General features: G+C 44.4%; 1 protein-coding gene across 1 annotated transcript; it reads left to right on the top strand.

Moving 5' to 3' along the window:
• Positions 1-157: 157 nt before the first annotated feature.
• HDX (highly divergent homeobox) lies at positions 158-26890 on the top strand (the record flags this gene model as incomplete). The annotated part of the gene is made up of 9 exons (XM_084213094.1): positions 158-304; positions 2196-3320; positions 7120-7173; positions 15815-15961; positions 19431-19638; positions 22578-22657; positions 24188-24271; positions 26431-26553; positions 26765-26890. The coding sequence occupies 9 exons, from the start codon at positions 158-160 to the stop codon at positions 26888-26890; spliced, it is 2094 nt and encodes a 697-aa protein (XP_084069220.1).
• Positions 26891-27653: the final 763 nt, after the last annotated feature.

Genomic DNA, 27653 nt, shown 5'->3' with positions numbered 1-27653 from the left:
AGAGGCTTTCTTGCAAAGTCAGGAAGAGTGTTGGTAAAAGGTTCTGTAGAGAAAACATGTCAGTCCTCAGCCTTATCACAGGCACAGATGAGAGCCTGTGCCTCCTGCACAGTTCCAGTTTCCACCCAGCTTTCAGAGTATCTCCTTTTCCTTTCAGATGAATCTGCGTTCTGTATTTACTGTAGAACAACAAAGGATATTGCAGCGTTACTATGAAAATGGAATGACAAATCAAAGTAAAAATTGCTTTCAGCTCATATTACAGTGTGCACAAGAAACTAAACTGGATTTCAGCGTGGTCAGGGTAAGTACTGAGGCCTTCCAAATTGGTTAAGCATACGCATTTATTGCTTTACATAAAATACTGAGAGGTCTGGAGTCTCTGACTTTATCCTTGTCTTAAATCAGACGTCAGTGTGTGTGTGTGACATTCATTTTTACCCAGCAAGCCTATTTAGAGTTTGTTTTCACTGAAATATCTTCACATGACTGTTGAATTTAGCAGGAGCCTGGGTTGCACAAGGAGTGATTTTTGTTGTCTTTTGTTGGGATTTTTAAAGTTATTATTTATTAAATTATAGGGTGGGTTGACCTATAGAAACTTTGTATGATGCATTATATCAGAGCAAGGTCATGTTATTAAGAAACTATTTTTAAGCTAAATAAGTTTCTATCAATTAATATATTTGGGGGAAACAATTGTAGAACTATCTCTTTTGATGCAGTCTGTCACACTTGTATTCCACATCACAATCATAAATATTGTGATCCTTTGTGGTTATTCACAGTGAGGACATTCTTTTCCTATAAGACAAGAATGTCCCAGTGCTAACAGGAGCTCTTCCAGAGTCTATGAATTCCACAGAAAGGGAGATAATAATCCCTTTGTGAAACACTAGACAACAAAATGTCTGTTGTCCGAGAGGGAGCAGAAATAGAAATCCTGAGGCATTAGATGGAAAAATAACAAAGGGTACTGGAGCTCCCGGGAACTGCTGTGACACTGGACACTGAGGAGGTCTAGGTTGGTTTTTAATTGGTTTAACAGTAGCACATTGACAGTAACAACCCTGCTCCCAAATTCTTACCTGGATTCCCCTCCCTCAGAACACTCTGGAAACATTAAAAGTTACTTTCTCAGCTGGAGGTGGTAGAAGCTGTGAAAGTCAGCCAGGGGTTCAGGCTCCTGGGGCAGGCAGGCAGGCAGTTGTAACAGGAATCTGGATGCTGATGGTGCAGCCAGGGCTGGTTTGCTATTTTTGTGCTGATTGAATGTCCTAGAGGAGGCAGCCCAGCTCCCCTCTCATTGCAGTTCTCTCCATCTTCATGTTTCCCTTCCCTCTCCATTTTCCTTCCTGCAATCAAGTATCATTCCTTCTGTTTTCTTCTCTTCCTGAGCCCTGATTTGCAGCACTTCAACTTTTTCTTACTTAGGAAGTGCAATGGAAACGGATTCAGTGTCTGTCCTGCATTTGTCATATTTTAGCATGATCTTACCTTTCTCTTCCTTGCACCCATCATTTCTGCTTCTCCTAATGCCCCCCCCACTTTCCCTTTTTTTCTTTTTATCCTATAAAACTTTTGGTCAGTGATTAGTTCTTTACAAAATGATACTTGAGTTGCAGCTGGCACTTGCAGATAGGATTATAATAGGCACATGAATTCCCTAAATACAATTGGTCAGGAGAATGGGACTCTCACCAGAGGCAAAGCTGACCAGTAACTGACATTTTACTGCATGTTACAAATTGAGCTTCAAATTAGATATTTTGTAAAATTTGACAAAAAATTTATAGAGTAGAAGTGTGTATGGCAGGGATGGGTTTTTTCCTGTATGAAATTAGTCACAGTGGTGTCAATGAAATAAATCTTGAAGATTTCAAGAACTTCAAGACAGGAGGCACGAGAGTCTCAGGATTTTTGAGAAGCTGGGGTTTTGGAATTGAGGCTGGGGTTGTCCTGTGTAGGAGTTGCGGATCCCAAAGAGGAGAGGCCTGCATCTCTACCCTGTATTGTTCAGGCCTGTATTTCCACCCTGTCACGTTCACTGCATAATCAGTACATGATTTACATATTTGTAAACTTACATCTCAACTCGAACACTTAACATGTCATCAGACCTGCTTAAAAATGGAATTGCTAATTTTTTTCTGCCTCTTTGACACCTCGTTTTGTGTTTGTTGTCGTGTTTGCAGACGTGGGTTGGCAACAAGCGGCGGAAGATGAGCAGCAAGATCGCAGTGGAATCTGGGGGCACCCCCCCAGGCACTGCCCCCGCCACTCCCTCCGTGCCCCCGGAAGCAGCGGTGAGAAACGTGGTAAATATTGCTCGATCCCAAAGCCAGCAATCCTCTTGGACCTCTTCTAACAATGACGTGATAGTGACTGGTATCTACAGCCCTGCCAGCTCCTCGGGCCGCCCGGGAGCCGCCAAGCACACCAACGCCTCCGTGGCAGAGCTGCACAAAACCTCCATCCCACGGCTCCCGAGCAAGAGCGACGCGGACTTCCAGCAGCAGCACATCCCTCTGGGCCGGCAGGTACCCCACTGTAAGAACGCTTCCCTGTTGGTGGGGGAAAAGACCATCATTCTATCCAGGCAGACGAGCGTGCTCAATTCTGCAAACTCCATCTACAGTCACACGAAGAAAAGCTACGGCAGCTCCTCGGTGCAGACGGCGGAGCTGGTGTTACCTCAGAAACCCATGATTTGCCACAGGCCCTGCAGGGCCGAGCCCTTGGCGTGCCAGCGCTTGCACAAAGCCGAGCCCGCGGCCCTGGCGTCGCACGTGCCCCCGGGGCCGAGGGCTCACCCCAGGGACCCCGGGTGCGGCACCCAGAACCTGGAGATCCGCGAGGTGTTCTCGCTGGCCGTCACGGACCAGCCGCAGCGGCTGGTGCCGGGCGGCGCCGCGCAGAAACCGCCCTCGCTGGAGGGCAGCTGCCTGTCCATCGCCATGGAGACGGGCGACGTGGAGGACGAGTACGCCCGCGAGGAGGAGCTGGCCTCCATGGGGGCGCAGATCCAGAGCTACTCCAGATACTGTGAGGGCAGCGGCTCCGGCCGCGGGGACAACCAAAGCGCGGCCGCGGCCGGGCCGGGCCGCAGCGGGGGCTGTGGGGCACAGCTGGGCGCTGCCAGGGACGGGCCTGACAATCTCCTCTACCACAGCAGAGAGTTCCACCTGCCTGCACGGACCTCATTGCACACAGCATCCAGCACGATTTATAACCCTGCCAACGCAGCCAGAAGTACCTTTTCTCCTCATTTTACATCTTCAAGTCAACTGAGGCTGTCACAAAACCAAAATAATTACCAGGTAATCCATCAGTTTATCTCCGTCTTCAAACCTCAAAGCTGAGGTTGTAGATAAATGCTGTTTCCTTTCAGAGTTGGTGGCTATTAAGCACTAGGTTCACCTTTCTGCAGGCTGTGCTCCTTTTATGCCTTTCAGTGGTGATAGTTCCTTCTCAAACCCAGTACAGGCAGCGCTGCAGTGTGGTAGCAGTTCTACCTATCTGGTCACCATATATTGAAGATCAGTGAGGATTCATGGATTCCAGGGCTAAATTTTGGCTGCAAGAGGGTCATACCCACAAGCTGGTGGTTGCTCAAGCCTGTGTTGTGTTGCCCTGTCTTTCCAGCACATACCATGGCCATTCCCTGGGTGTTCTCCTGTGGACACACATCACACGTGGCACAAGACGTGGTTTCAGGCTGACATTTTTGTGTTTGCTCACCCCATTGATGTCAGCTTGGAATCCTGTACCCCCTGTGCAGGTGGCAGTCTCTATGTTCTGTCAGGGATTAGGATCCCCTGTGATGGAGTTAACTCAGCTTCCTTTCCTGCAGCATCTAATTCAAATAATCAGTTTTACATTCAATCCCTTTATTCCTTTTCCTGTACTAAAATCCCTTTAGTGATACTGAGGGGAAATTAAATGCAGATCATTGAAGAACTAAAAGATGTTTAGGAGAAACTGCAGCACTTGACACATTTTTTTTAGTTTTTGGTATTACAAGGGGAGAGATACTTGTGCAGGAAACATCCAAATTGGTATTTTTCATGGATTTTTACACCATCTGGCATGACATAGCCTGGAGACACTGAGCTAAAAGTCTTTTAAGGCTGACAGAATGTGATTCTGTGTGTGTCACCTGCATGCATTTGCCTGTTATTGCCTTTTTATTTTCTCCTGAAAATAAACCATGTCGACAGCATATCAGCTTTTCCTGTGCTTTGCTCACCAGGGTAGAGAACAAGACTTTGTGAATCATGGTTTTTTTAGGTTTTTTTGTTTTTCTTTTCCTTTTTTCCTGACTTGTTCCTATCTCATGTGGCCATTTGAAGAAAAACTTCTGAGCCCAAGTCAGTGCCACTTTTCACCTGAATTATTACTTCTCTGGATAAACCAGAGGTTTGATGGACAGAGGGTAAATTCTGGGGAGCAGATGCACATCAGATGAGCTGTTCTCTCCTTTACTCTCACACAGTCTCTCAGGGTTTGCTGTTACTTTTCTTACTTGGTTATAGAACTTCTGAAATGTTGTTTACTTTTGCCATCCCAGTTTCACAGGAGAAGGAAAGCTGTAAATGTGTAGATCAGTCCAATAAAGGGTTGGTGAAAGTGCTTACAATTGAGTTAAGGACATTTTATAAAGTTTCATGAAGAAAAATCCATTACTGATGCCTCCATCAGCTGTGTGCTCATGGTGCTTTATTTCACTCTTCAAAAAGCATGAGAGAGATTGATTTCTTCTATTTTAATTTTTTTTTAATGAAATTAAGAATAACTTTGTTTTGGGGTTTTATGGGGTAGGAACTGAATCTTTTTGAAGAGCTAGAACAGTTCATAGTGTGATATTTTATCTGCTCATGTGGTGTTTTATGGATCAGAATAAGATCTCTGGAATTTTCTTTTGGGGTTTTTTTTACTTCCCCCTGTTGTAACAACACACCTGGTTTTCTGATAAGTGAGGAATTCATCTGTACCCCAGCTGAACCTCCATGCCTGTCTGACACCCTGCTCTTTGGATTTGTTGTGTGGATGGAGGGAGCTTCTGTCATATCCCTTGTCATTCCAGAGTTTTAAACCTTGGGAAAGCTGAGCAGGAAGCTGTTAATTCCCTTGTTACTGTGAGCATGCACCCTCTGAACCCCTGAGGTGACACTTCTGGGTATTAGAGACTTTCTAAGGTGTTGTCTTGAATCCTTTTAGGCTTGTGCAGGATGACATTTCATTTTTTGTAGTCAGTTTATGTTAATTTTATTGCCCATGTTTAGCTAATTTATCCATCAGCGCAGAGATGAAAATCCTTAAACTTGGGGAAATCTTCTTGAATTTAAAAATAGATTAAACCTGAGCTAAATGATTATTGGAGTAGTTGAACATCCAAGCAGATGCTTCTTCAAAGTCAGGACTGTGTGATTCATGTTTTGATGAAGCAATTACTGTCATATATTGGTGGGGTATCTAATTAGCAATTAGTTATAGCTTCCTTACTGGTTCAATTAATCAAATTCATGTTAGTGTAACTTAAGACTAAATTTAATTAAGTGATCAATTTTAATGCCTGAGCAGTTTCAGTAAACAAATTCTTCAGCCTACTTGCTTGTCTTAGTTTGACTTTGAGTGTGTTGGAGTGGGGAGGTTACCTGTGCTGTCCTCCAGGCTGAGCTGGGATTTAGTCTTGGTTTCTTCCCCCAACCCTAAGGGACAGGAACACTGTTGAGAATCTGTATTTTTATTTACTCTGTTCCCAAGCCCAGCCCTTGTGCCTGTTTCACAAGGGCAGCTCAGAACAGTGCCGTGCCCATTGTACTCCAGGGAGTTCTCTTGAGATGAACTTGGCTGGTTTTGGCCCTGTCCCTGTCAGAACTGTCTGCATTTGTCTTCCCAGCAACCCTTAATGCTCTGCCAGGTAGATTTTGCTTCATTCCCATAGAAAATCACTTTTTTTTTTGTGGCCCCCTTTAAATGAGTGAAGAGGAGGCACCTGGCTGGTTCCTCAGGGTGCCTTTGCAGTGGATTCTGTGGTGTGAAGCTGTTGTGAGGGATAGATACAGGGTTACAACAGACAAAGAGAATTTCTAAAATGTGTGTGTGCAGTGCAGAAATTAATATTTTAGGCTCAAGCCCTGATGCAGGTTGGCCCTTGGGAGGGGAGGGTGCTCCTTTCATCCCCCTCAACCATCTCTGTGCTGTAATGAGAAAGTATCTGACTTTGGGTGACCTCCAAGTGCTTCCAGCTAAAAGCTGGAAGAATAAAAGTGCTTTATGTGCTTGTACAGCAGCCACCTGTACCAGGGCTGCTGTGCTTGTTGTGCTCATGCTGCAAGAGCCTTCGGTGAGGAACTCTGCAAATACAGAAACTCTTGGAGCAGTTTGGGTCAGTCAGCAGAAGTGCAGAGGTTTTTTTCCTCACAGGTGATTGATCTCTCCAGAGCTGTGTTTAGTCTCTCAAGCATTGCTTGTCTGCAGCAGAAGATGAACATGGAATCTTAAATAAGCCTAAAACATTCCAGGCTATGACACCCCTCAGATGATCAGGGAAAACTCTGAGATGTATTTTTATGTAATAAAGTCTGACCTCTGGAAATGATGGAGAAGCAATAGGAATGGAAGCAGCTGTCCTTTGCCTTCACACCCCTTCTCCTTCCTTCTGCATCCTGAAATCCCTATATTTTCTGCTGGTGCTCAAATCTTTTAACATGAGACATTGAACAGCTCAGTGACAAACATGAGAGCATTTTTTTCTGGAAGTTGAAATGAAGCAATTGAAAAAGATGTGAGGGCAGCTCAGTCCTCAGCCCTTGTCTGACTCCAGTCTGCTCATCCTGCCAGATGGAAAGGGAAACTGCTGTTTTGAAATACAAGTTTTGGGGTACCAAAAGTACAGAAACACCCAAGTTGTCACTGTGGTATCTTGCCCTCACCCAAACAAACAGTGTTTTATTCTTGGCAGTAAAGGTGAGTGTGACTTGGATTTTCAGTCTTAACCTGTTTACAGACATTGGTGTTGGAATTGAATACTCAGTGCTGAAATCTCAGTATTGGCTCTCACAGCAACTTAAGCTGCTCTTGTTTTCTGTTCTGTTTCCTCCTTCCCCTCTGCAGATTTCAGGAAACCTTACTGTGCCTTGGATTACAGGTTGTTCCAGAAAAAGAGCAGTAAGTACATTTCCATTTAAGTATCTAATGCATCAAGTGAAGCAATGAAAATTTGATAAAAATGCATTTTTGAAAATGTCAGTTCTATTTACCTTGGGTGGGTTTTTTCCCTTTTTCCTTTGATACTAACATTATCTGCAGGTGCAGTGTTTCAGCTGAGGTGAAGTTGATGTCTAACTTAAAAGGAGGTCAAGGTTGTAATCCAGTGTGAGGTGATGCCAGGTAGGAATCATGCTCTTAGCTCAAGCACAACATCTGAATTGATCAGGACTGAGAGTTTGGAGTTCAGAATATGTTTTTTATATTGAAAGTGAAGTGATTGTTAATGGAGTAACTGAATGCTTAAGAGAGTAACTCCCTCTGCAGCTTCTCTGCACATACACAGAATTAGTCAGTGCTGGCTGTAGGAACTTGATCAAGTCTAATTTTATCCACATAAATGTCATTTCACAGTAGCAGAATCAGCCAGTTTGGTGTCCTTAATTCACAGACAACTCCGAACCTTAACACAAGGTATGAAACAGCTTTTGTCAGGGAAAAAAAAAAACCTTGCCCAACTCTTGTTTAGTTAGTGCTCAGCATTTCCAGCTTGTCTTTGAAGAGGTGTCAGTTCTGCCTCCTTACCAGCAAATCCAGCCTCAGGTGGGATGGTACAGCCAGGCTCTCCAGGGCTGCTCTGTCACTCCAGCTCTGTCAGAAGCAGCAACTGGGGAAGTGTCTGTCATGGAAACCAAACTCCCCAGTCTGTGGAGCTGGCAGTGCCCTGGCAATGCCCTGGCAGTGCCTGCTCAGTTGGCAGTGAGGTCTAGGCAATAGAAGAGCCTTTCCTTGCTTTCTCCTGCTGTAACCAGAACATTTTCCTTTATTATTTTCAGTTCTTCAGTCTCCAAAAAGTGTGAGCGTGGCAGTGTTTCCTGTATAAGTAGGAATCTAAGGAGCATCAGTTAATGGTGTTTTCTCTCAGACTTTTTCTAGGTCTCAGCTGAAGCACTTCCCATTTCTGCAGAGTTTGGTACAAGGACTTACTTCTTTTTGTACAGAGAGCACTTTATAAGAGCGTCTCCCAGAGGAACTGGTACTTTTGTACAAATCCTGTTGTGCTCAATCCATCTTCTTTCTTTCCTAAGTGCTAATTCTCTTGAGGAGGCTTTTTAAAATGCAGCTCTTTTCTGGAAGGCTCATTCCCTCTATCACTTAATGACCTTTTAGAGCATCTCACCAAGGAGCTGGGGCGTGTCCTGGGTAGAGTTTCACAGCTAAATGGGGAGGTTTTAGCCAATATCCAGTTGTAAGGTAATCCAAGCCAAGTGTGTGACCTGACAGGTACAAATTCTGCTGCTGAAGTTGTTTTTAGAGTTCAGTGCTGTTCTAGGGGTCAGGTGTGTGCCAGGGCCAGCTCAAATTTGGCAGTGGGAGCACAGGGCTGGGAGTGGGGTGATGTTGGCTCCTGCCTGCAGCGCTGGGGGGTTGTTGGGCATTGTGGTCATGCTGGATACCTGACCCAGCAATTGAAGACATAACTGAAATTAAACTTTCAAGGATGTGGAGATGCCTGTTCATTAATCATAGAGTCCCTGAGGTTTGAAAATACTTTTAAGACCATTGAGTCAGCCCAGCATCAACATGGTCACCACTGAACCGTGTCCCCAAGGGCCACATCCACATGTTTTATGAACACTTCCAGGGATGGTGATTCCACTCCTGCCCTGGGCAACTTGTTCCAACTCTTTCAGTGGTAAAATATTTCCTGATATCCTGGTTTCCAATATTTCCTGATATCATGATTTCCTGAGCCTCCCCTGGCCCAGCCTGAGGCTGTTGCCTCTCCTCTTGTCCCTGTTCCCTGGGAGCAGAGCCCAACCCTCCTGGCTGTCCCCTCTGTCAGGAGCTGTGCAGAGCCACAGGGTCCCCCCTGAGCCTCCTTTTCTCCAGGCTGAGCCCCTTCCCAGCTCCCTCAGCCCCTCCTGGGGCTCCAGACCCTGCCCAAGCTCCATTCCCTTCTCTGTCCCCAGCCACTCAATGTCTTTCTTGCAGTGAGAGACCATTAAGGATGGTAATTAGAGAATTCTTTTTCCTTAGACCTTTACTCTTTTGTCTTTTTAATCAATAAAATGCATAAACCCATTGCTTAATACAATCTGTTTGACAACATCTGTGTCCAGATTTGTGGGTGCACTTTCCCAGTCTGAGTGCAGAATCAGCCTCCTTCAGGGGGCATGTTGAGGACTTGGCACTCTGAAACTGCTGTGTACACAGGGGTAAGACAAGCAAAGGAGAAAAAGCTCCTACTTCCTAGAAACTTTGATTTCAACTGTGAAATTCTTTTGAATAAAGAGTGTGAGGGAACAGAAATAGAATGGATAGAGTTGTAGAAGTGCCATTATGGCAATTACTGCCATTCAAACAGGAAAAAGGCTAATCTGTATTTTGGTTAAAATGGAGAAGATTGTCTTTTAGATGCTCTGAATTTTTAATCTTCTGCCTTGATGTTTTGTTTCCCTTGCCCTGTCCTTCAACTGTATCAGGAGAGAAATAAAAGCTGTGCAGTTCTGCAGAAACTCTTTCTTGTCTGCTCAGCTCTGCTGTAGGATGATGTAATCCTGATTGTTAATGAATATTAGTCTAGAAATATCGCCCTCTCAGTAACTAATGAGAGTGTCTTTGGAAATGACAGAGTTCTGTCTTCTGTCCTGGTGCATGTGCAGTGGCCTTTATGAATGCATTGATTTTTGGTTTTACACAGGGTGGTGGAAGGATAACAAGGATTCAAAAATAGCAGTGAAGGTACCAGTTAAGGAGAATTAAAAGGGAGAAAATATCTGCACTTCTGTTCTTAGGTCTTGAGTGTACTGACTGTGCTTCAGTTCTGTGTCATTTGAGGTCTGAGCAGAACAGGCTGTGTTTGGGGTAGATTTAAAGGTGAACCTTTGTCACACAGGTGGTGGCTCTGGGTAAGCTGGGCCTTAGTGGTGAAGTTTCCTTTTAGGGGAGAGAGGGGGAGCGTGTCTGCCTTGAGTTTCACTTTGGGGTGTCTGGGCTCTCAGACTGTTGTATTTGGGGACAGGAAAGACCTGAAATGGGTGGAGAGTGCTAGATGTTGATTTTTTTGTCACTGTTTGCACATTGGTATTTGAGTGAAACTCTGTTACAGGAGTGCAGGCATACTTTGGGCAGGTGGAGGGGCTGAGGTGTGACAGCTTCCTCCAGCTGTTCTGGGCATGGGAGCACAGCTGGATTTTGTGGGGCAGACACATCAGTACAACCCTAAAGAAAGCTCCTCCTTGGCCTGGGGTGTGCCTTGCTCAGGAGAACCAATGTGAGCTGAGAGCAAACACCTCAGAGCAGCTCCACAGAGAACCTGGCAGGGATTAAAGCTCCTGCAGTCAGAGGGCACCTCAGCTCTGCCTTTCGTTTTAAAACTATTCCAGGAGGAACCTGGGGAGTTCTCTCCACCTTCCTCTGCTCTCCCAGGAGGGGGGAAGACTGTGGTTCAGTCAACTCAGTGGGATGGGAGCATGTCTGAGTGAGCCAGCGGGGTCTGCAGTGAGGTGAGCCCAGCTGGAGCTCTGTGCATGGGAACCCTGGGCTTGCTCCTGCTCTGTGCCATTTGGAATACTGGCTGAAGTGTTTCCTCCTGCTCTGAGATACTTTTCTATATATCTCAAGGTATTTCTGCTTTGGTAAATCATCCATAGCATGGCCTGGCCTTCTGGCAGGGAGCAGCACCTCCTTGTCCCCCAGCAGTGCTGAAGGAATGCAGAAGGGGACAGGTCTGGTCATTTTTTGTTTCGTGATGTGCTGCAGCTCAGTGCCACAAATCACCCTGGCTTATTGTCTGCTGGGATCCTGCAGGCAAGGAATGCATCCTGCCTGAACTGCAAAACTTTCTGGTCCAATGTGAGGAAGACATTAATAGATCAAGTAAGAATCATGATTAAAAATCTAAAAATCAGTTTACTTTGAGGCTGAACATTCACTATTACGCAGATAACTCAAAATCTCCAGAAGAGTGAGTTGTCAGTTTGTGTGGTTTGAGGGTTGTTTTGGAAATCAGAGTGAGATGACTGGGGCTCAGAGTGTAATTTCTTTGCTAGATTGTTCATTGCATTGATATCTCTTTTTGGTTCTCTTAATCTTTTTAGTTGAGTTTGATTTAGAAACAGATATTAACAGAATATCTGTAATTTTGGCTCCATGCTGAAGCAGTTACAGCTCTTCTCACAATGGGGTGCTATGAAATATTTATCACCTCTGCTTCCATCAGAGCAAACTTCACGCTTAGCCAGCCAGTGGGGAAAGATGCAAAAAGTCTCTGCTGCAGAAACCTAGCAGTGTGTGAGCAAGAGGAGTGGAAGGGTGCCTTCAGACACCTCTGTGCCTGAGTTTGTGCAGCTGTGTGTGAGCAGCAGTGTCCAGTCTAAGCTCAGGATGGCTGTCACTGACAGGGGGCAGCTTTGTGGCACTGGTGAAACCTGAAGCTGAAACCTCAGGCTGAAGGAATGTGTAATCTGGAACAGCTTTAATGAGGTTAAATATCTTGGTGTGTTAGGGGAAAATGCAGACCTTCTGAATTTGTATGTGGGAAATCAAGAAAAAATAAACTGAAAAGTAAGAATGATATTAAATGGTGCAGATGGGAAAGGAGAAACGTATGGAATGATTCAGAAATCACTGTTAATACATATAAATAAGATCCTGGGGTGGAAATTGATAATCCTCTGAAGAAAACAGATATTAATTAGTGTCAGGGTTCAGAGAGCTCCATGCTGGTGTCACTGGGAAAGGTGAATAAGGCAAAATGACACTGTGCTTGTACAGAAGAATCTGGGATTTGTTCATACCTGAACACTTGGAGTGCTTCTGATCTTCCCATTTCTCCCAAAATATAACAGAGAAGCAGTGACAGGGATCAAAGGCATGGCAAATTTGTTTGTGAGAGGTTTGTTTGCTAAAAATAACCATTACCTCAGCCCATTTCATCAGCAAGTATCAGAACTGAATGTTGATTTAATATGATTTCACTGCAATTGAAATGAACACCACACACAGTGCTCAGCTGCAGCATAAATGCAAGTTATGTATAAAACCTCAAGTTCTTCCATTTTTTAGCATGTCTTTGATTAATAATCTGGAATTGGTGTATAGCTTTTGTGCACGTGGCCTGAAATATTTTCAAGTGCTGCATAACAGCCAATGTGAAACCACGGGCTGTGAGGAAAGGCAGGATGAGGACACTCCACCCCGTGCAATTATTCACCCCAATTATAGACACCGGATTTGCACCACAGAGATTGCTGCACGGTGTGGGGATGAGGGGCTGGCAAAGAGCCAGGAATGTTGCTGATAAACTGGGTCATCTCCTCCAAGGATGGTGTTGTTCCACTTGGGAGGTCGGGGATAAGCCGGGTTTAACCCTGCATGGCACAGCTGCTGATTCAATTTGTTTTTCCTTGGGAATGGATAGGCTGGATTCTGCTGGACAAAGCCTCTTCTGCTTCTTAAACTGTGGCTAACAGAAGTGGGAAATGTAAAGGATTCAGCCAACAGCCAGCACTGTCAAAGCCAAGCCTTGAATCAGCAAGCTGGCTATCTGAAGAGAGGAAATGAGAATTGTATTTATTCAGAGCTTAATGACGTAAAAAATAAGAATTGAATTGCTGGCTTGCCTTCACCTATAAGTATTGTCATAAATACGAAACTTTCCAATATTATCTTCTGATATTTTCTCTTATAATGATGAATATTAAGATATTTGCAGGGCTCTGAGGTTTTCCTCTTGGTCCCTCATTTCCTCAGATGATATTAGGCATGAGAAGGTTATTAACTAAATTGATGGAAGCTTAGTTACATGTACAATGTAGAAATTCTATCCTTTATTTTCTGACAAAAGTCATTATGTAATTTTTAAGCAGTTTATAATGCAGGAGTTAAACTTGGATATGATCCATGTCAAGGGGATGATCCTGTAATTGAAGGTAGTTTGTGATTTCCCTAAGAAAGTGCTGATAAGGCCCATGGCACAGCATGTTGCACAAAGGCAGCTAATCTGGAGCTGATTTGGACATGCTCAAGTGTCATTTACATCTACTGAGCTTAAGGAGTGACACTGATCCCATGATGCTGGTGCAGCTTTTGAGAGCAGGGTGTGTAAATGATGATCCTTCAGAATCTCTGAGATCCCACAGAGCTGCTCACTTGGCAGGGCACAGGGGCTCCTCAGTGCTGGCCTTGGCACTGAACACTGGTCCTGGCAGAACAAAATGGCTAAAACGAGACAGAGACTCCAAAGCAGAAAGTATAAATTATATTAACATAGTTATTCAGCAGTTTTGAGGTGAAACCCATTTATTAGTGATGTATCTAATAAGATTTGTATTGAAACATTTGCAGTAGGTCATCAGAATTAACATCTATCCACTAAAATGGAAAAGATTTGACTGGTTTTTAAGGAAAATTTTTGAGGGCCAGGTGCTTTTGCTAAATTCTGCTTTTTCCATGTAAAGTCCTTGTTTTGAGTAAGGAAAAGGTAAGGAAGGCTCTGCACCTTCCTGAGCAGCATCTCTTGAGGAACTCAAGGCAGGCTCTGGGTGTCTTTAGTCCAAGGCAGGATCTCTTGCAGATCGCTTTTCCTGCTACCCAGGCCTTGTCCTGGGTTCTTTCAGGAGAGGAAGCATTTCCAGGGGGGTTGAGGCTGTGGATATTAAATGTGGGGGGTTGCTGTGTGTTGCACTGGTCACAGGGAGCTCTGTGAGTTCACTGTGAGGGTTTGCAGCAATATGGACTCTGCAGAAGCTGCAGGCAGTGTTAGTTATTTTTCTTTAAAACACCCAGTGTCCTTCAGGAGGTGAGGTGGCCCTGAGCAGTCAGGAATGTGGATAGGCCAGGATGCCTTGTGCGGTCTGAGCGTTGCTGTCACTCCTCTCTGCCTTCCCTCTCCCAGTGCTGGGCTGCAGAGCAGAGCTCTTCCCAAGTCCCAGTCTCTTTTGCCAGCAGCTATAAAAGGAGTTCTCTGCAGTGATCCAGGCTGTACTTTTGTTCCTTGAACACGGCTTGGTGTCAGGAGGAGCTCAGGTCAGGCGTGCAGCGAGAGCGGCGGCAGCTCCGGGCGCTCGGGCACCGGGGATTTGTCTGTGCCCGGCTCTGGAGCTGCACTTTGCTCAGCCTGGAGCAGCCTTCGCTCAGCCAAGTGGATTGCTGGTGGGTGAACGGGGCATTCTGCCCAGGAGTGTTCCTGGGCTGGGCTGCCCCGGGCTGTGCAGCAGCTCAGGGGTGCCCAGGGTGCTCCTCACCAGCCCCACTCTGACCCAGCACCATCAGCTGTGGCATGGGCAGGATGGGAACAGCCCCTCTCATCCCAGACTGGGATGATGGAAGTACAGCCAGGAAAAGCTCTGAGTGCCTGGTGGGCACTTAATTAATCATGGATTCATCAAAGTTGGAAAAGACCTCCAATGTCAGCAAGGGCAACCAGACCACATTTAAATTTATCTGGTGCATCTTTTTACTGGGATTACTTTAGGAAGACAAAGGTTTGAGGCCCCTATTTTGGGTTCATACATTGAGGAGACTCAAGTGCTTCTAACATTTTGAGAAACAGTAATTTTTAAGAGAAGAAAATTGCAACAATTACAATATTCTGAAGATTAACAAAAGCTGGAACTGGGAACTCTGCAAGATTGTCAAATGATCCTAGTTCTGTAAAATTACTTTTTATTCTACTTAAAATTATTTCTAACTTTTAACAGTTTTTAAATGAGCAAATACAGAACTCAGCTATTGAAATTGTGAACCCAATTGAGCTACTGAAATAATGACACATGTGGCACATGGGCTACAAGTTATCTGTGCAGACCTTGTGGTTGATTTTCTGTCCTCTGAGTAGGAGGAAAAGTGAAAAACATGGGTTGGTGTAATGAAACTGTAAATTTTAGATAAAATCTGTGTGAAGAACTCTTGTTAAAGCTTGGAAGCTCTACTAGAGAAATACTTTTTGTGCTCACACCAGTTCAAACAGTGGTAAGATGTTTAGGAATTATTTTTCAGTGTTACTCCTTTTATCGCTGATTCACTATCACATGTTTTGATAAACGTAGACAAAGAGTTTGGGAACTCGAAGATAAACAGTGGAACCAATTTAAACTCAAGCTCACCACATAAACATTAAAGTATTCCCTTTAGGAAGCCAGAATCCTTTGAATTATGCATGTGTTGTAGTTTGCAGTAAGATAAAAGAACTTTAAGGGGGGAGGGTGAGAAACTTGAAAAGCCTTTAAGGAGTAATTTGCATAAATTGGGTGGAGAAAGTAAACAGCACAAGGGGGAAAAAAAGTTATTTTCAGTAAGGCCTTATAGAATGAGATAAAACAAATTACCAAAGAAATCAGGTGGAGTTAAAACCAAGCTGAAGTGCCTTAAACTTGTGTTAATGCTGCCACTGCCTTTACAGCAAATCCCAGGGAACTCTGAAGTGCCCTGGAAAAAAAAATCAAAAAAAAATCAAATTCTTAAGGGAGACTTAAAAGAGAAGAAGAGCCATGGAGACAGTAGAACGTGTGTGTTACTGTGTGGGAGACCTGTGGACATGAATGCTCAGGATAAGCAGATTTTTTTTCAATCTAACAGTATTTTTTTTATCTTGCAGTTACAGGACCGCACACAATTTAGTGACCGAGACTTAGCTACCCTAAAGAAATACTGGGACAATGGCATGACCAGCCTGGGCTCAGTCTGCAGAGAGAAAATTGAAGCTGTGGCTGCAGAATTAAATGTTGACTGTGAAATAGTTCGGGTAAGAAATCCGGAGTCTTCCCTTATCTTGTCGCAGGAGCAAAAATAGGACAGATGAAAGACTTTAAAAATTTCATGAGGAAGCTTGAAATAGATTTCACGTATTACATAATGAATGACCATGTTGGGAAGTGCTCTCCTGCTCTTTCTGCAGTCTATATTTAGTAAAAGCCCTCAGGTCAGGGTCTTATTGATCAGCAGAAGCAGCACTAGGAGCTGTTTGACATTCTCTTGAGTAAGATTTTAAGTAAAAGTGTTACATTTTTGAGGGAGATCCTAGAAGACTGAAAGGTACTATTTACATTGCTAATAAGATTGCAAAAAAGGGCTTTTCTAAAGATACAGGGGAAATACTTCTCATTCATGCTTATAGGGAAAATTGTATGAAAGAAAATGCTCCAAAATACGAAGAAAAAATATGTTACAAGACTGTCTGGAGGGCAGGTTGAGGTGTGATGGAGGAATTCTGGGTCAGTTCAGTGTGATGGTTGCTGTGGGTGGCTGAGGGAGGCACAGGTGTGCTGCAGATGACCTGGCTCCCAGACCCTCTGCACAGCATCTCCTCCAGAGGCTGGGATGTTGTGTCACTGTGTCCTGGATGAGCAGAGCCCAGCAGCACCTCTGGGGTCTCTTTGCTCATCCCAGCCTCAGGAAATGGCCCCACTGTTTGCAGTCAGACAAGGACAGGAGCCTTCCTTTCCCTTGTGACAGGTGTGACAATAGGGATTATTCCTTTCAGGCTTCCTCCTCTTTTTGCACCTGTTTCCTGAATTCCTGGCAGGGCTGAGAGCCCTCAGTGAAGCTCTCCTGCTGTGGAGACCTCTGGATTGGTGCATCCACATGGTCCCAAAGCTGCTTTCAGGGCTGAACACTAATCTGGTTATTTGTTTTTGTGGGCACACAGGAATTCTAAAAAGCCAAATTGTACTTTTGAGGCTGAAGAGAATCACTCTTCTCTCTGTAGAGAGCAAAGCTGCTCCTTGTTTTCCAAGGACTTCCCTTTGCTCTCTGAATGTGAAGCTGTTCCCCCTGCCAGCACCTCCTGGACGGCACAGTGACACCCAGGCTCCCTTGGTCTGTTCCCTTGGGGACATCCTCACTGGCACACAAGGGGTGTCACTGTGGAGTTCTGTGCAAACCTTTCCTCCTGCTGGAATGTTTCTGTGCTCAGAGCAGAGGCCAGGACACCCCAGCAGGCTCTGGCATCACCTGCACCAGAACAGATCACAAATGATCCCCTGCACTCACAGACCTTGCTGGAAGTGTTTAAGGATGTGTTTTAGGGATAAGGGATAAGAATGTATTTTAGGGATAGAACTCTCAAGCTTCCCACATGGTAGTTCCAGTCTGCTCTTGCCCTCACTGTTTTGCTGTTCCAGAATGTTCTCTGTTCAGCACAGCACACAGGATGTGGAGCCTTCTCTTCCCCATTTAATTTGAGACACTATCAAAACATGTTCATCTTTTCTGACATTCTCAGTATGTTGAATGAAAAATTTTCTACTTTGAAAAGCCTGTGAAAAGATCTGCCTTTCCCAAGTGCCTTCTTTACTAAAAAAGAGATAGATTGAATTTTAAATTTTGTTAGCACTGTTTGTTAAAATCACAAGATGATGGGGAAATTTAAAGAATGGCAATACACTGCTTGGAAAAAAGAGACCCAGATCTCAAAAGGCTACTTGTGTGGGGGTTTTCTTTAATTTTTTTTCCCCTGAAACTGTAGGTAATCGAAAAAAATGATCTAGGTAGTTCTCTGCATACCTGTTGTACATTCTTCAAAGAGGAAAATCAGCAAGCTGGGAAAGCAAATACCAGCCAACAAAAAAGATTTGCTAAAAATAGTGTTCAGCATGTTATCTGTTAGCTTGTTAGAGATGCAGCTTTACAAGGGTTGTTGTTTTTTTTTTTTTTTCCCCAAGGCTGGCACAGCATGAAACTGTGTTTAGTACTTGGGACTGCTGTTAATATTCCTTTACTTTTTCTCTTTGCTAATCAAGGTATTATAAGTAAAAAGTTTTTTGCTCAACTTTCTCAGAACCCTAGGAAGAGGAACAGGGCAGGTATTTCTGAAATAAGGCCAGAGTGATGCTTAGTGTGTCTTTAAAGAAAATCCTAAAATATTTTCATGTCTTGGGATCCTCATTTGGAACAGAGGCCTCATGGAAAGGATGTGCATTTTGCCATGGCCTGATCATGTTTTCAAACCCAGGAGCTTCTGCTCCTATTTCTGGGGGTGTGGGTGGTGGGAAGGGGGACGAGAGCCAGCCCCAGGAGAGTGGGAGTAGCAGTTGGTAAAGAAGTGAATTCCTGGCTCTGGGAAGGATTTTTGGTTGCCAGTGGAGAGCTGATTTGATGGAATGAAGGGTCTGCGGTACAGGGGCTGTTGAGCAGAGTTGAGATGAGAAGTTGAAAGCCTGAGTGACATAAGGGACAGGAGAGCCTTAGGAGGTGAAGAGTTGAAGACAATTCTTGTTACATCATGTTAAACTCTGAATCTTTAATAATTTTTTGTGTAAATGTTTCTTCATCAGAGAAGGCAAATTAATGACCAGGTGTACAGATCCACTTGGAGAATTCAGAATGTGGGTCTTTTCATCTTTTTTTTCTCCTTTGAAATTCAATTTTATTGATGTAAGATGAACTTAAAGCATCCATCTCCATCCCACCATGGCAGGGTTTCCAGGTTCCCTGGGCTGGTTTCATCTCCCAGACTGTTCCCAGTGTGCTCCTCTGCACTCACTGCAAACAACTTTTCCTAAAGCTCTGTTTTACAGCCAAAGGGGACTGAAGGATGAGCTGCTCTGACCTTTATTCTGCCATGTTCCTTTCTGTCCTCCAAGGGCAGTGCTGTAGATCTGTCACCTTGGCCAGTTCCCTCTGTGCTGTAGGAAATCCTAGAACAGGGGAGGTGTTTGGGTCATCAGATGCTTCAGTCCCCTTATGGAAGTTGCAGAGTAGGAGAACCTGGATCAAAGATCTTATGTTAAATTTGTTGAATAATTTAGGGGGACAGAGGCCTTACAAAGTCACCTAGTCCTGCTCTTTCTCTGGAGCAGGATTTACTTTGGAATCAAGTCAGGTTCCTCAGGGTGTTGTCCAGTGAAATGTTGAGTACCTCCAAGGCTGGAGCTACAAAGCTTCTGTGGACAAACTGTCCCTCTGCCTCACTGTAAAACATTATTTTTTCTTTTATATTCTCAACTCCAATCAGAACTTCCCTTGCTGCCATTTGTGCCTATTGCTTCTTTTCCTTTTGCTATGCACGTTCCTGTTTCCCTCGGAAAGCTGAACCTGGACACAGGATTTGGGGAAGCAGCCTCAGGAGGGTGAAATACTGGGGAATACTCAGCTCCCTGAACTGCTGGCTGCACCCTTGCTCCTGTAGGCCAGATGTGCTGATGTCACTTGGTTGGGGGCCTGTTGCTTTTGTCATAGTTTCTGATATCATTCATGTTTATTTCTCTTACAAGACTTGGATTGGGAATCGAAGACGGAAATATCGTTTAATGGGGATTGAGGTCCCACCCCCTAGAGGAGGTCCTGCTGATTTCTCTGATCAATCTGAATTTGTTTCTAAATCAGCACTTAATCCAGGAGAGGAAACTGCTACTGAAGTGGGGGATGATAATGATAGGAATGATGAAGTATCAATCTGCTTATCTGAAGGAAGCTCACAAGGTATTTGGAATGCAGTTACTACTGTGCCTATATTTTCAATTTTGTGCAGTGTGCATGCTTTGGATTCTGTTGTACACATTCAAAAACGTCTGACAGAGTCACAAGTGCTCCACCCCGCCTGGGCTGAAGGTACTGTTTGGTCTCTTTCTTCTGCCTCTGTGTCTCTGAGTTTTGTTGGGTTTGTTGTACAAAGATTGGAGAAACCTTTGATCATAAGAGCCCCATTTCTGCCAGATTCATCTGAAATGAAGTCAAGAGTTCACGTTTTGCTGGTGCAAGTGAGAGGCAGATATAGGAAATGCTCTCTGCCAACTGCTCAGTTCTCCCCAGCCAGCTGGAATGGCCATTCCATTTGACACCCATCCCTGGAGGTGCCCAAGGCCAGGTTGGACAGGGCTTGGAGCACCCTCGAGGAGCAGTGGAAGGTGTCCCTGCCCGTGGCAGGGGGTGGAACTGCATGAGGTGTAAGGTCCCTCCCATCCCAACCCATGGTTCCACAGTCCCATCCCCATGATCCTGAGCCACCCCAGGCCCTGGTGGGGCTGGAGCTGCTGCTGGGACTGAGCAGAGCTGCTGGGCTGTGCATTCCCATTTCTCTTGGCAGGGAACCCCCTCAGCTCAGGCTGGAACAAGGAGCTGCCCAGGCCTCCTGCTGCTCTGTCTGACAGGCAAACACAACCAGCAGATCAAAGCCAGGAGCAGGGCACAGCCCAGGAGCCTTGGAACTGCACACACAGGGGGTATCCTCAGTAAACTGCAGGATCTGGAGTGGGAAATGCCTTCCACTGAATTCCCTTTTCCCCCCAGGAGCCCATGGGATCGATGTCTCCCTGCCCCTCCTGTCCATGAGCCCAGCACATCCCCCACTCACTAATTGCTCCCAGTGCTTCTGCCTCCAGGAGATCAATGGAGCCTTTGCTCTCCAAGCTAAAAGAGAGTCTGACCTTGGGCCCGCTGCTCTGCAGCTCAGTGTGCCAGGCTGGATCCTGTCATCTCCTCAGGACAGTCTGAAGGGAAGAGCCAGGGGAACGGAGGCGGCTGGGAATGAGTTTGGGAGCTTTGTCATACTCAAGTGTAGAGGGAATAAGATGATAAAGAAATGGGTCAAGTGATTGAAAGCCAAGTGAAATGAGGGATCTCACAGTCCTTGATTTGCCTGAGGTGTGGAAGGAGCTGATTTAAGTCAGATCTGCTTGAGAGAAAATGGTGACAGGGAAGAGTCTGAAGTGTCTGCAGTTCAAATGAGGAATAACTCCATGTTGGTTGAGCCAGGCTTTCAGCAGGCAAGGTGAGGCTGAACACTTGGGTGCATTATTAGTGTCAAAGCCTGAGGAGGTGCAAGGAAGCAACAGGATTTCCACAGCATCCAGGAATATCACCTTCATTCCTTTATTCTCCCACTACAATTATTTCTGTTCATTTCTCCAGTTCAAAGGAGGAGGTTTCACTGCTGCAGCTCAGCTGGGTTTGAACTTCCTGGAAAATATTTCCCCCAACAGCCATGAGTTATGTTCAGTCCCAGATAGGGAATTGTTCCAGTGTTTGAGAACTGTAACTTTTGGTCCTAATTTATTAAAAAAACAAAACCACAACAGCAAAAAACCACTCTGAAAGACAGACAAAAGCAATTTTTGGTCACCTAATTAGAGTGATTAAAGTTGATGGCTTCTGCTTTTAAAATGTAGTGTGTAAATATTAAAAAAATTAACTGTGCTGTGATGCAAAATGGATCATTAAAGCTCTCATATTGCCTCACCTTTTTTAATTGTGTGTTAATTGAATCTACAGTGTGTAGGTGGAGGCCATTAGGGCTGTGCTGGTTCTGTGAGCTGAGGATGAATATTTAAGGAGTTGGGAATGCTGCTTCCTTCAGCTGTTGAATCCAAGGGGTGACTGCCAGGGTTACAGAGTTCCTGGTGCCCTGGAATGTCCCTGAGGAGTGACCTCACCCTGTGACCTCCACCCTTCCTTGCTCCCTCTGATCCCACGTGCTCCTGGCACAAACTGTCCTATGGAGCTGTGACCAGTGGCACATTGAGTTCATTTGAAACAATTCCCAATCAAATTTGCTCAGTGCAGAGATTTTTAATCTAAAAGTTGTTTAAAACCATGAACTGGCTCTCTATGGTCTGGCTTAAACATCACCCTGTCCTTGGTAATCCCAGGGAAATCCTGTTATCCCTGTGTTTGTGTGGAGGTGACAGACCCTGGAATCACCTGAACCTTGCTGCCCCTTCCCTCTTTTCCTCTCTATATTTAATATGTTTCATAGATTTATGTTTTAATATGCAGAAGTCAAGTAAATATGAGAAACAAACCTCAATTTTGGGGGTAATTAGACTTACCTTTCTTTGGGTTTTCTGTTCTCCTTGGCCTTTAAGGTCAGTGGAATCATCCCATGCTTTGTGGTTGAAATACCAGGGTAAAATCTGCTCTGTTTTCAAGGGTTTATTCATAAAAAAGCCTTTAGGTTTACTGGGGATAAGCATTTGCCATAATCAGTTTTTGGTTCAAAACCCATCAGTGTCTACAAGAGTGAAGTGGGATTTAGATATGTACCCCAGAATTTCAGGGAATGCAGGATTTTCCATGAAGGAATTAATTTTCATTTAAAAAAACCCAATTTCTGCACATCTCTGATGTGAAACTCTGCATCACCTTTGAATATTCCAACCTGAACCTAAAAATGGGAAGGTTTTGGTGCAGAGAATAACTGAGAGGTTTGTTGTTGTTTCAGGTGGCAGTTGGTTTGATGTTGGCCTGAAATGCTTGTGACAAGATGTCTTTTTAATAAGGCAGATATTCTCTTTATGATTAGACATTGATACCATGACTTTGCTGTTGGATTTAGCAGCTGTGACATTTAGTGGTAAACACCATTAATGGTCCTTCAGCATAAAATTGGAATGAAATCTGACAAAACCAATTTATTTCTGCAGAAGAGACAAATGAAGCTCTTCAAAATGAAGAAATTGGCCACAAAGATGATGACCAGAATCCAGTTTCCACTGATAATGTGGTATGTTCACCTTTCCTTTTCTACCAATTAATAGCTCCTTAATTAATGTCGAGGTTGTTGTCCAGCACTTTCCACTAGGTGACAACTTCAGCTGTGTGTGTTAAAAGTCCTTCCTATTTGAGCTTTGAAAATGTACTAAAAATTCTAAAACACAGCAGGAAAAAACCCTCAAACCTTCAGTAGAAATGATTTGGAGAGATGGTGCCCAAGAGACTCAGCTCCCCAACCTGCCTGAATTTTGTCATTTGATACAACAATGGAACAAAATCAAGGAAGAGTTTCTGTATACTTAGTTCTGAAATACTGTAACAAAACTTCTTAAAAATGCACTTAAAATTGGACTAAAATACGTTGTACTTGCATAAGAGATTTTCCTGTTTGAAATTCTAATCTGTTCCTTCCCCTCCTATCTTAAAATTGTGTCTCAGAAGGGGAATGTGAATGTTTGGCAGTTATTTAGAGACTCTTCCCTCAAGCTGAGTCTGATACCAAAAATATTTGAGTCCCAGTGTTCCTGAGGGTCTGATGGAGCAGCAGAACTCGGGGACATCAAAGCTCTGAGTGTGGTCACTTCAGCTGGGCCAGCAGACACTGGGGCACACAAAATGTGCTTTATCTTCAGCACAGGCTTGGGAATTTGGTGGGTCCTGCCAGGGAGAGCTGGGAATTCTCTGGAAGGATTTCTTCTCAGTGATTTCAGGGAAATTCCTGGTGTGCAGGCAGGAGGGACCACATGCTGCAGGAAAACTTGAATGAACACCACAGGAATGACCCATGGACATGGATTGGGTCAGTGGGGGCCCTTCCCTACACTGGGTTAAACACCATCCTAAAAAGCAGTAAAATAGTTTTAATTTACTATGGACAGGTTCATAAATGTTCACAACTGTCAAAACAATTACAAACAGTAAAAAAATTTGGGACCTATTTCTGAATCTTATCAGTGTTAAGCTTGGCCTTAACACTGTGCCTTAGGTATCTTTAGAAACCCAGTATAAAAAGCTCCCTAAATTTTTGTGAATTAGGTGGAAATGTCCATATTTATGCATTTGGAAGTGTCCTTTGGATCAGCACCCCTACAGCTAAGGGGATGTGGCCAGGCAGGGTCAGAGGAGAACTCCTTGATTTCTTTAGGGCAGGAGGAGCTCAGGACTTGCTCTGATGGCTGGTTTATCCAGAGGGATAAATTTCCAGACCCTCCTTTGCAACAGTAGAGCAGAGCAGGGGCTGTGAGGGGATAAATGTGCAACTTAAAGTCAAAAAGCTGGGCCAGGGAGCTCCTCCTCTGTAAACAGCCTGAGTCTCCATGGCAGCAGCTCCCACTGGATTCCTGCTGGATCTCCTGGCTGAGGTGCATGATTGCCATCTAATGGGGCTGCACAGCTCAGAACTGCTCAGGAGCCAGCACAGAGCTCTCCTTCCTTCCTCCTTCATCCCTTCCTCCTTCATCCCTCCTGCCCCTTTGGGATGTGGATCCCCATTTGTTTGTCTCCTCTGTGTGTTGGAATGAACTGTTTGCTTCTGTTTCAGAAAATAGAAATTTTAGATGATGAAGAGAGTGATCTGATCAGCAATTCTGAAGTGGATCAGATGAGTTCTCTTTTGGATTACAAGGTGAGTGATTGGGCCATGTCAGGGACAGTGGGATAATCCCCAGGGAGATCTGTCAGGAATTCAGCAAAAGCCTGTGGGATCCTGAGCTCCTCTGCTGTTTCCCCAGTGTGCACATCATGCCCTCATCCCACCTCCAGCCACTTTATCCATGTTTCAACCCAAATGGGTGGTATTTCGGAGTCTTAGTGTTAAGTTTGGCCTTAACACTGTGCTTAAGGTATCTTTAGAAACTCAGTATAAAAAGCTCCCCAAATTTTTGTGAATCAGGTGAAAATGTTCATATTTAGGCATTTAGAAGTGTCCTTTGGATCAGCATCCCCTGGAAAACCCCATTTCTACAGAGTTGCAGCTCCCTCCATGTGTCCCAGCAAAGGCATTTATGGAGCCACCCCAGTGGAATTGTTCTTGGAATTCTGCCACACTTTTCCTGCAGCCTGGTGCTGCTAGCTCTGGAAGGGACTGAACAGCTGGAAGGAATCCTCTGCTGGAGTGGGGGGATCTGGGGAGAAGGCATTCCCCAGGACATGCTGGATGTTGGAGGGAGGAGAAGCACTTGGATCCTGCCAGCTCCTGTTTCCTGGCAAGGCTCAGGTTGTGTCTGTGCTGCTCTCCCAGGAGTCACCACAATTCCACCTTTCCTTGAGCTTTTACCTCCAGTGCTGATTTTTTCCCCTAAGAAACCAGGTCTGTTCTCCTGATAATAATCAATTACCAAAATAATAAACAGATCATCTCTTCAGAAGAGAAATTCAGAGAAATTCCTCCTTCCAGCAGCGTTTTCCTGGGAAGGGCAGTGGAGAATGAATCAGGAGAGGGAATGACCTTTTCTTAATGTCACCTGTCAGCACAGTGAGAGGCTTGTTGTGACAGTGCCCTGCAGAGCCAGGCCTTTGTTTGACAGCACTGATTACTCCCTGAGTTTTCTGCCTAAATCTGAATTCTTCCTGGGCTGGGCAAAATCCAGAGCTAAACAGGCAACTGCTAAGTATTCATAGGGAAGAACTCTGCTGATTTTTTATGGAAGCTTCAGAATTGCAGCCTAAATTTTCCTCTCTCATTCTCAGAGCTGTTATCACCTGGAACAGTGTGGTGAGCAGTGCTTTCACTGAAAAAAAATGTGAAATTTCTGTGGAAAAACCAACAAAAATACAACCATTTTAAAAGGTTTGTTGCAAACCTTTAGAGCATCATGTAGTCACAGCTTTTCATGTCAACTAAAGCTGAATTCCAGCCAGTGTGAGCATGAATACCATATTTTTTTCATTATTCTCTCATGAGCTGGTGCTATTAAGTAGAGCCCTTCTGCAAAAATGAGCAATGCCTTTGATCTTGTAACCTAAATAAACAGTTTGATTTTCATGATCTTTGCAAAAGTGAATAACCAGAGAAAATGCATTTTAGCTCTGCACTAATCAACAGGTTTAGCATTTTGATCCAATAAGTTTGAAAGAAAGAGATACTTGGAATAAATGGAAATACTTACCAAATCGGAATTTTTAATTAAGAGATTTGCAAGTATAGATTGGGAAAATGCTTTTTTAGCCAAAGCACACAAATTATTGACATTTCCTCATTTTGTAATATATTGCATCCAGTTCCAGCCCCATAAACAACTCTGTGGAGGTTGGAACTGAATGATCTGTAAGGTCCCTTCCAGACTGTTCTGTCACTCTGTGATATTCCTGTTTATTCTGTAACCCCAGGGATCCTGAGGAGCTTGGTGAGCTGACACTTGATCCACATCAAACCCAGCTGCTGGAGGATGTTATCTTTTAATTTCTGGTAGCTTTGAGGAATTTTCAAGTCATTTTCCCTGTTTTTTGTGTCAAGCCTTCTGCTGTAATAATGGAATTTATTTGCTGTCTCTTCTCTCAGCCCCCTGATCACTTTTAGGAAGAGATTTGGGCTTTGGTTGTCATTGTCACTAAAAATAGTTTTGTTTTAACCCAGGGCTGTTGAGGTGTGGTTATTCCAGTGCTCTGTCCTGTCCCCATCCCTGCAGGGATTTAACAGACACGTGGATGTGGCACTTGGGGACATGGTCAGTGGTGGCCTTAGTAGTGCTGGGGGTTGGTTGGGCTCAGCCTTAGAGGGCTTTTCCAGCCTAAAGGATTCCTTGGTTCTGAGATCATTCGCAGAGCTCTCTGCTTTCCCCACAGAATGAAGAAGTCAGGTTCATCGAGAGTCAGCTGGAGAGCCACAAACAGAAATATTTTGAGCTGCAGACGTTTACCCGGAGTTTGATACTTGCAATTAAAGCAGATGATAAGGAACAGCAGCAGGTGAATCCTGGAGCAGGTTTAATATCTGTCTTTAATATCAGAAGATGTTTGTCCTTTTGTGTTGTTTCCCTCCCTTGGGTTTATTCCAGAGACTCAAATTACGATCGAAAAATTCAAACAATTTTCTCACACTTTGTTTAAATCACTGCTGACACAAAACCCACACCTTATAGTGTATATACCAGATATTAGATATGTTTTTCCCTTGTAGGCTCTGCTTTCAGACTTACCTCCTGAACTTGAAGAGATGGATTTCAACCACACCTCCCCGGAGCCCGACGATACCTCATTCAGCCTCTCGTCGCTGTCGGAGAAGAACGCCTCCGACAGTTTGTGATCCTCTGCTCTGGAGAGACACAGCACAAACCCCAGGGAGGTGCAGGCTTCAGGAGAGACAGAGACACAGAGAGGCTTTTGCTCTGCAGTGTTCTCAGCCCTGGCTCCTCACAGCCTTGCAGTGCCCGGGAGTTGGCAATGCTGGCTTTGGGAAATCAAAGAACTGGGTGAGGGAAGGGTTCACTGGTAGCAGCTTGGCCTCGGGTAGGATTAACTTTGACTCTCCAGAACAGCTCTGGCTCTGTAGCAAAGTTTTTTGGAGCAGGGATGCAAGAGTGGGAAACACACACAGTGAATTCTCCAGCTCCACGTGCTCCCCAGGCCTGTTTATTATATTTTTCCCCATTTTTACTCAGGTAGGTGGACTAAAAATTGGGGATCCAAATAGAATAACGGGCTTTCTCTGAGTTGTGCTTGAAAACCTGAAATGAAACTGTAGTGTTTTTTGTTTTCTGATTTGAGATTGTTAAATCTTCCATTTTTCTGACCAAAATAGCTGAAAAAACCTTGAAAGGCTAACTGAGAAAATTGAATTATCATGAATAAATTATTAATGCAAAGAAGCAGTGATAAGTGTTGGAAGAAATGAGGTGGAAATGGGAACCCTGATAGCTGCAGGACACAACTTCCTAATACAGTAGCAATGGGATTGGATGTTTACACTCTTTAGAGTTTAATGATTGTAGTCACAGTTTTTATTTGTCAAAGCCTGAATGCTAAAGTACTGCTTATTATTTTAATTCTTGGGTATATATTTTTCCACA

Source organism: Fringilla coelebs (genome assembly GCF_963513975.1).
Source record: "Fringilla coelebs genome assembly, chromosome: 11".
Lineage (NCBI taxonomy): Eukaryota > Metazoa > Chordata > Aves > Passeriformes > Fringillidae > Fringilla > Fringilla coelebs.
Note: the sequence above shows the minus strand (reverse complement) of the source record. Positions and strands in the feature narration are given on the sequence as shown.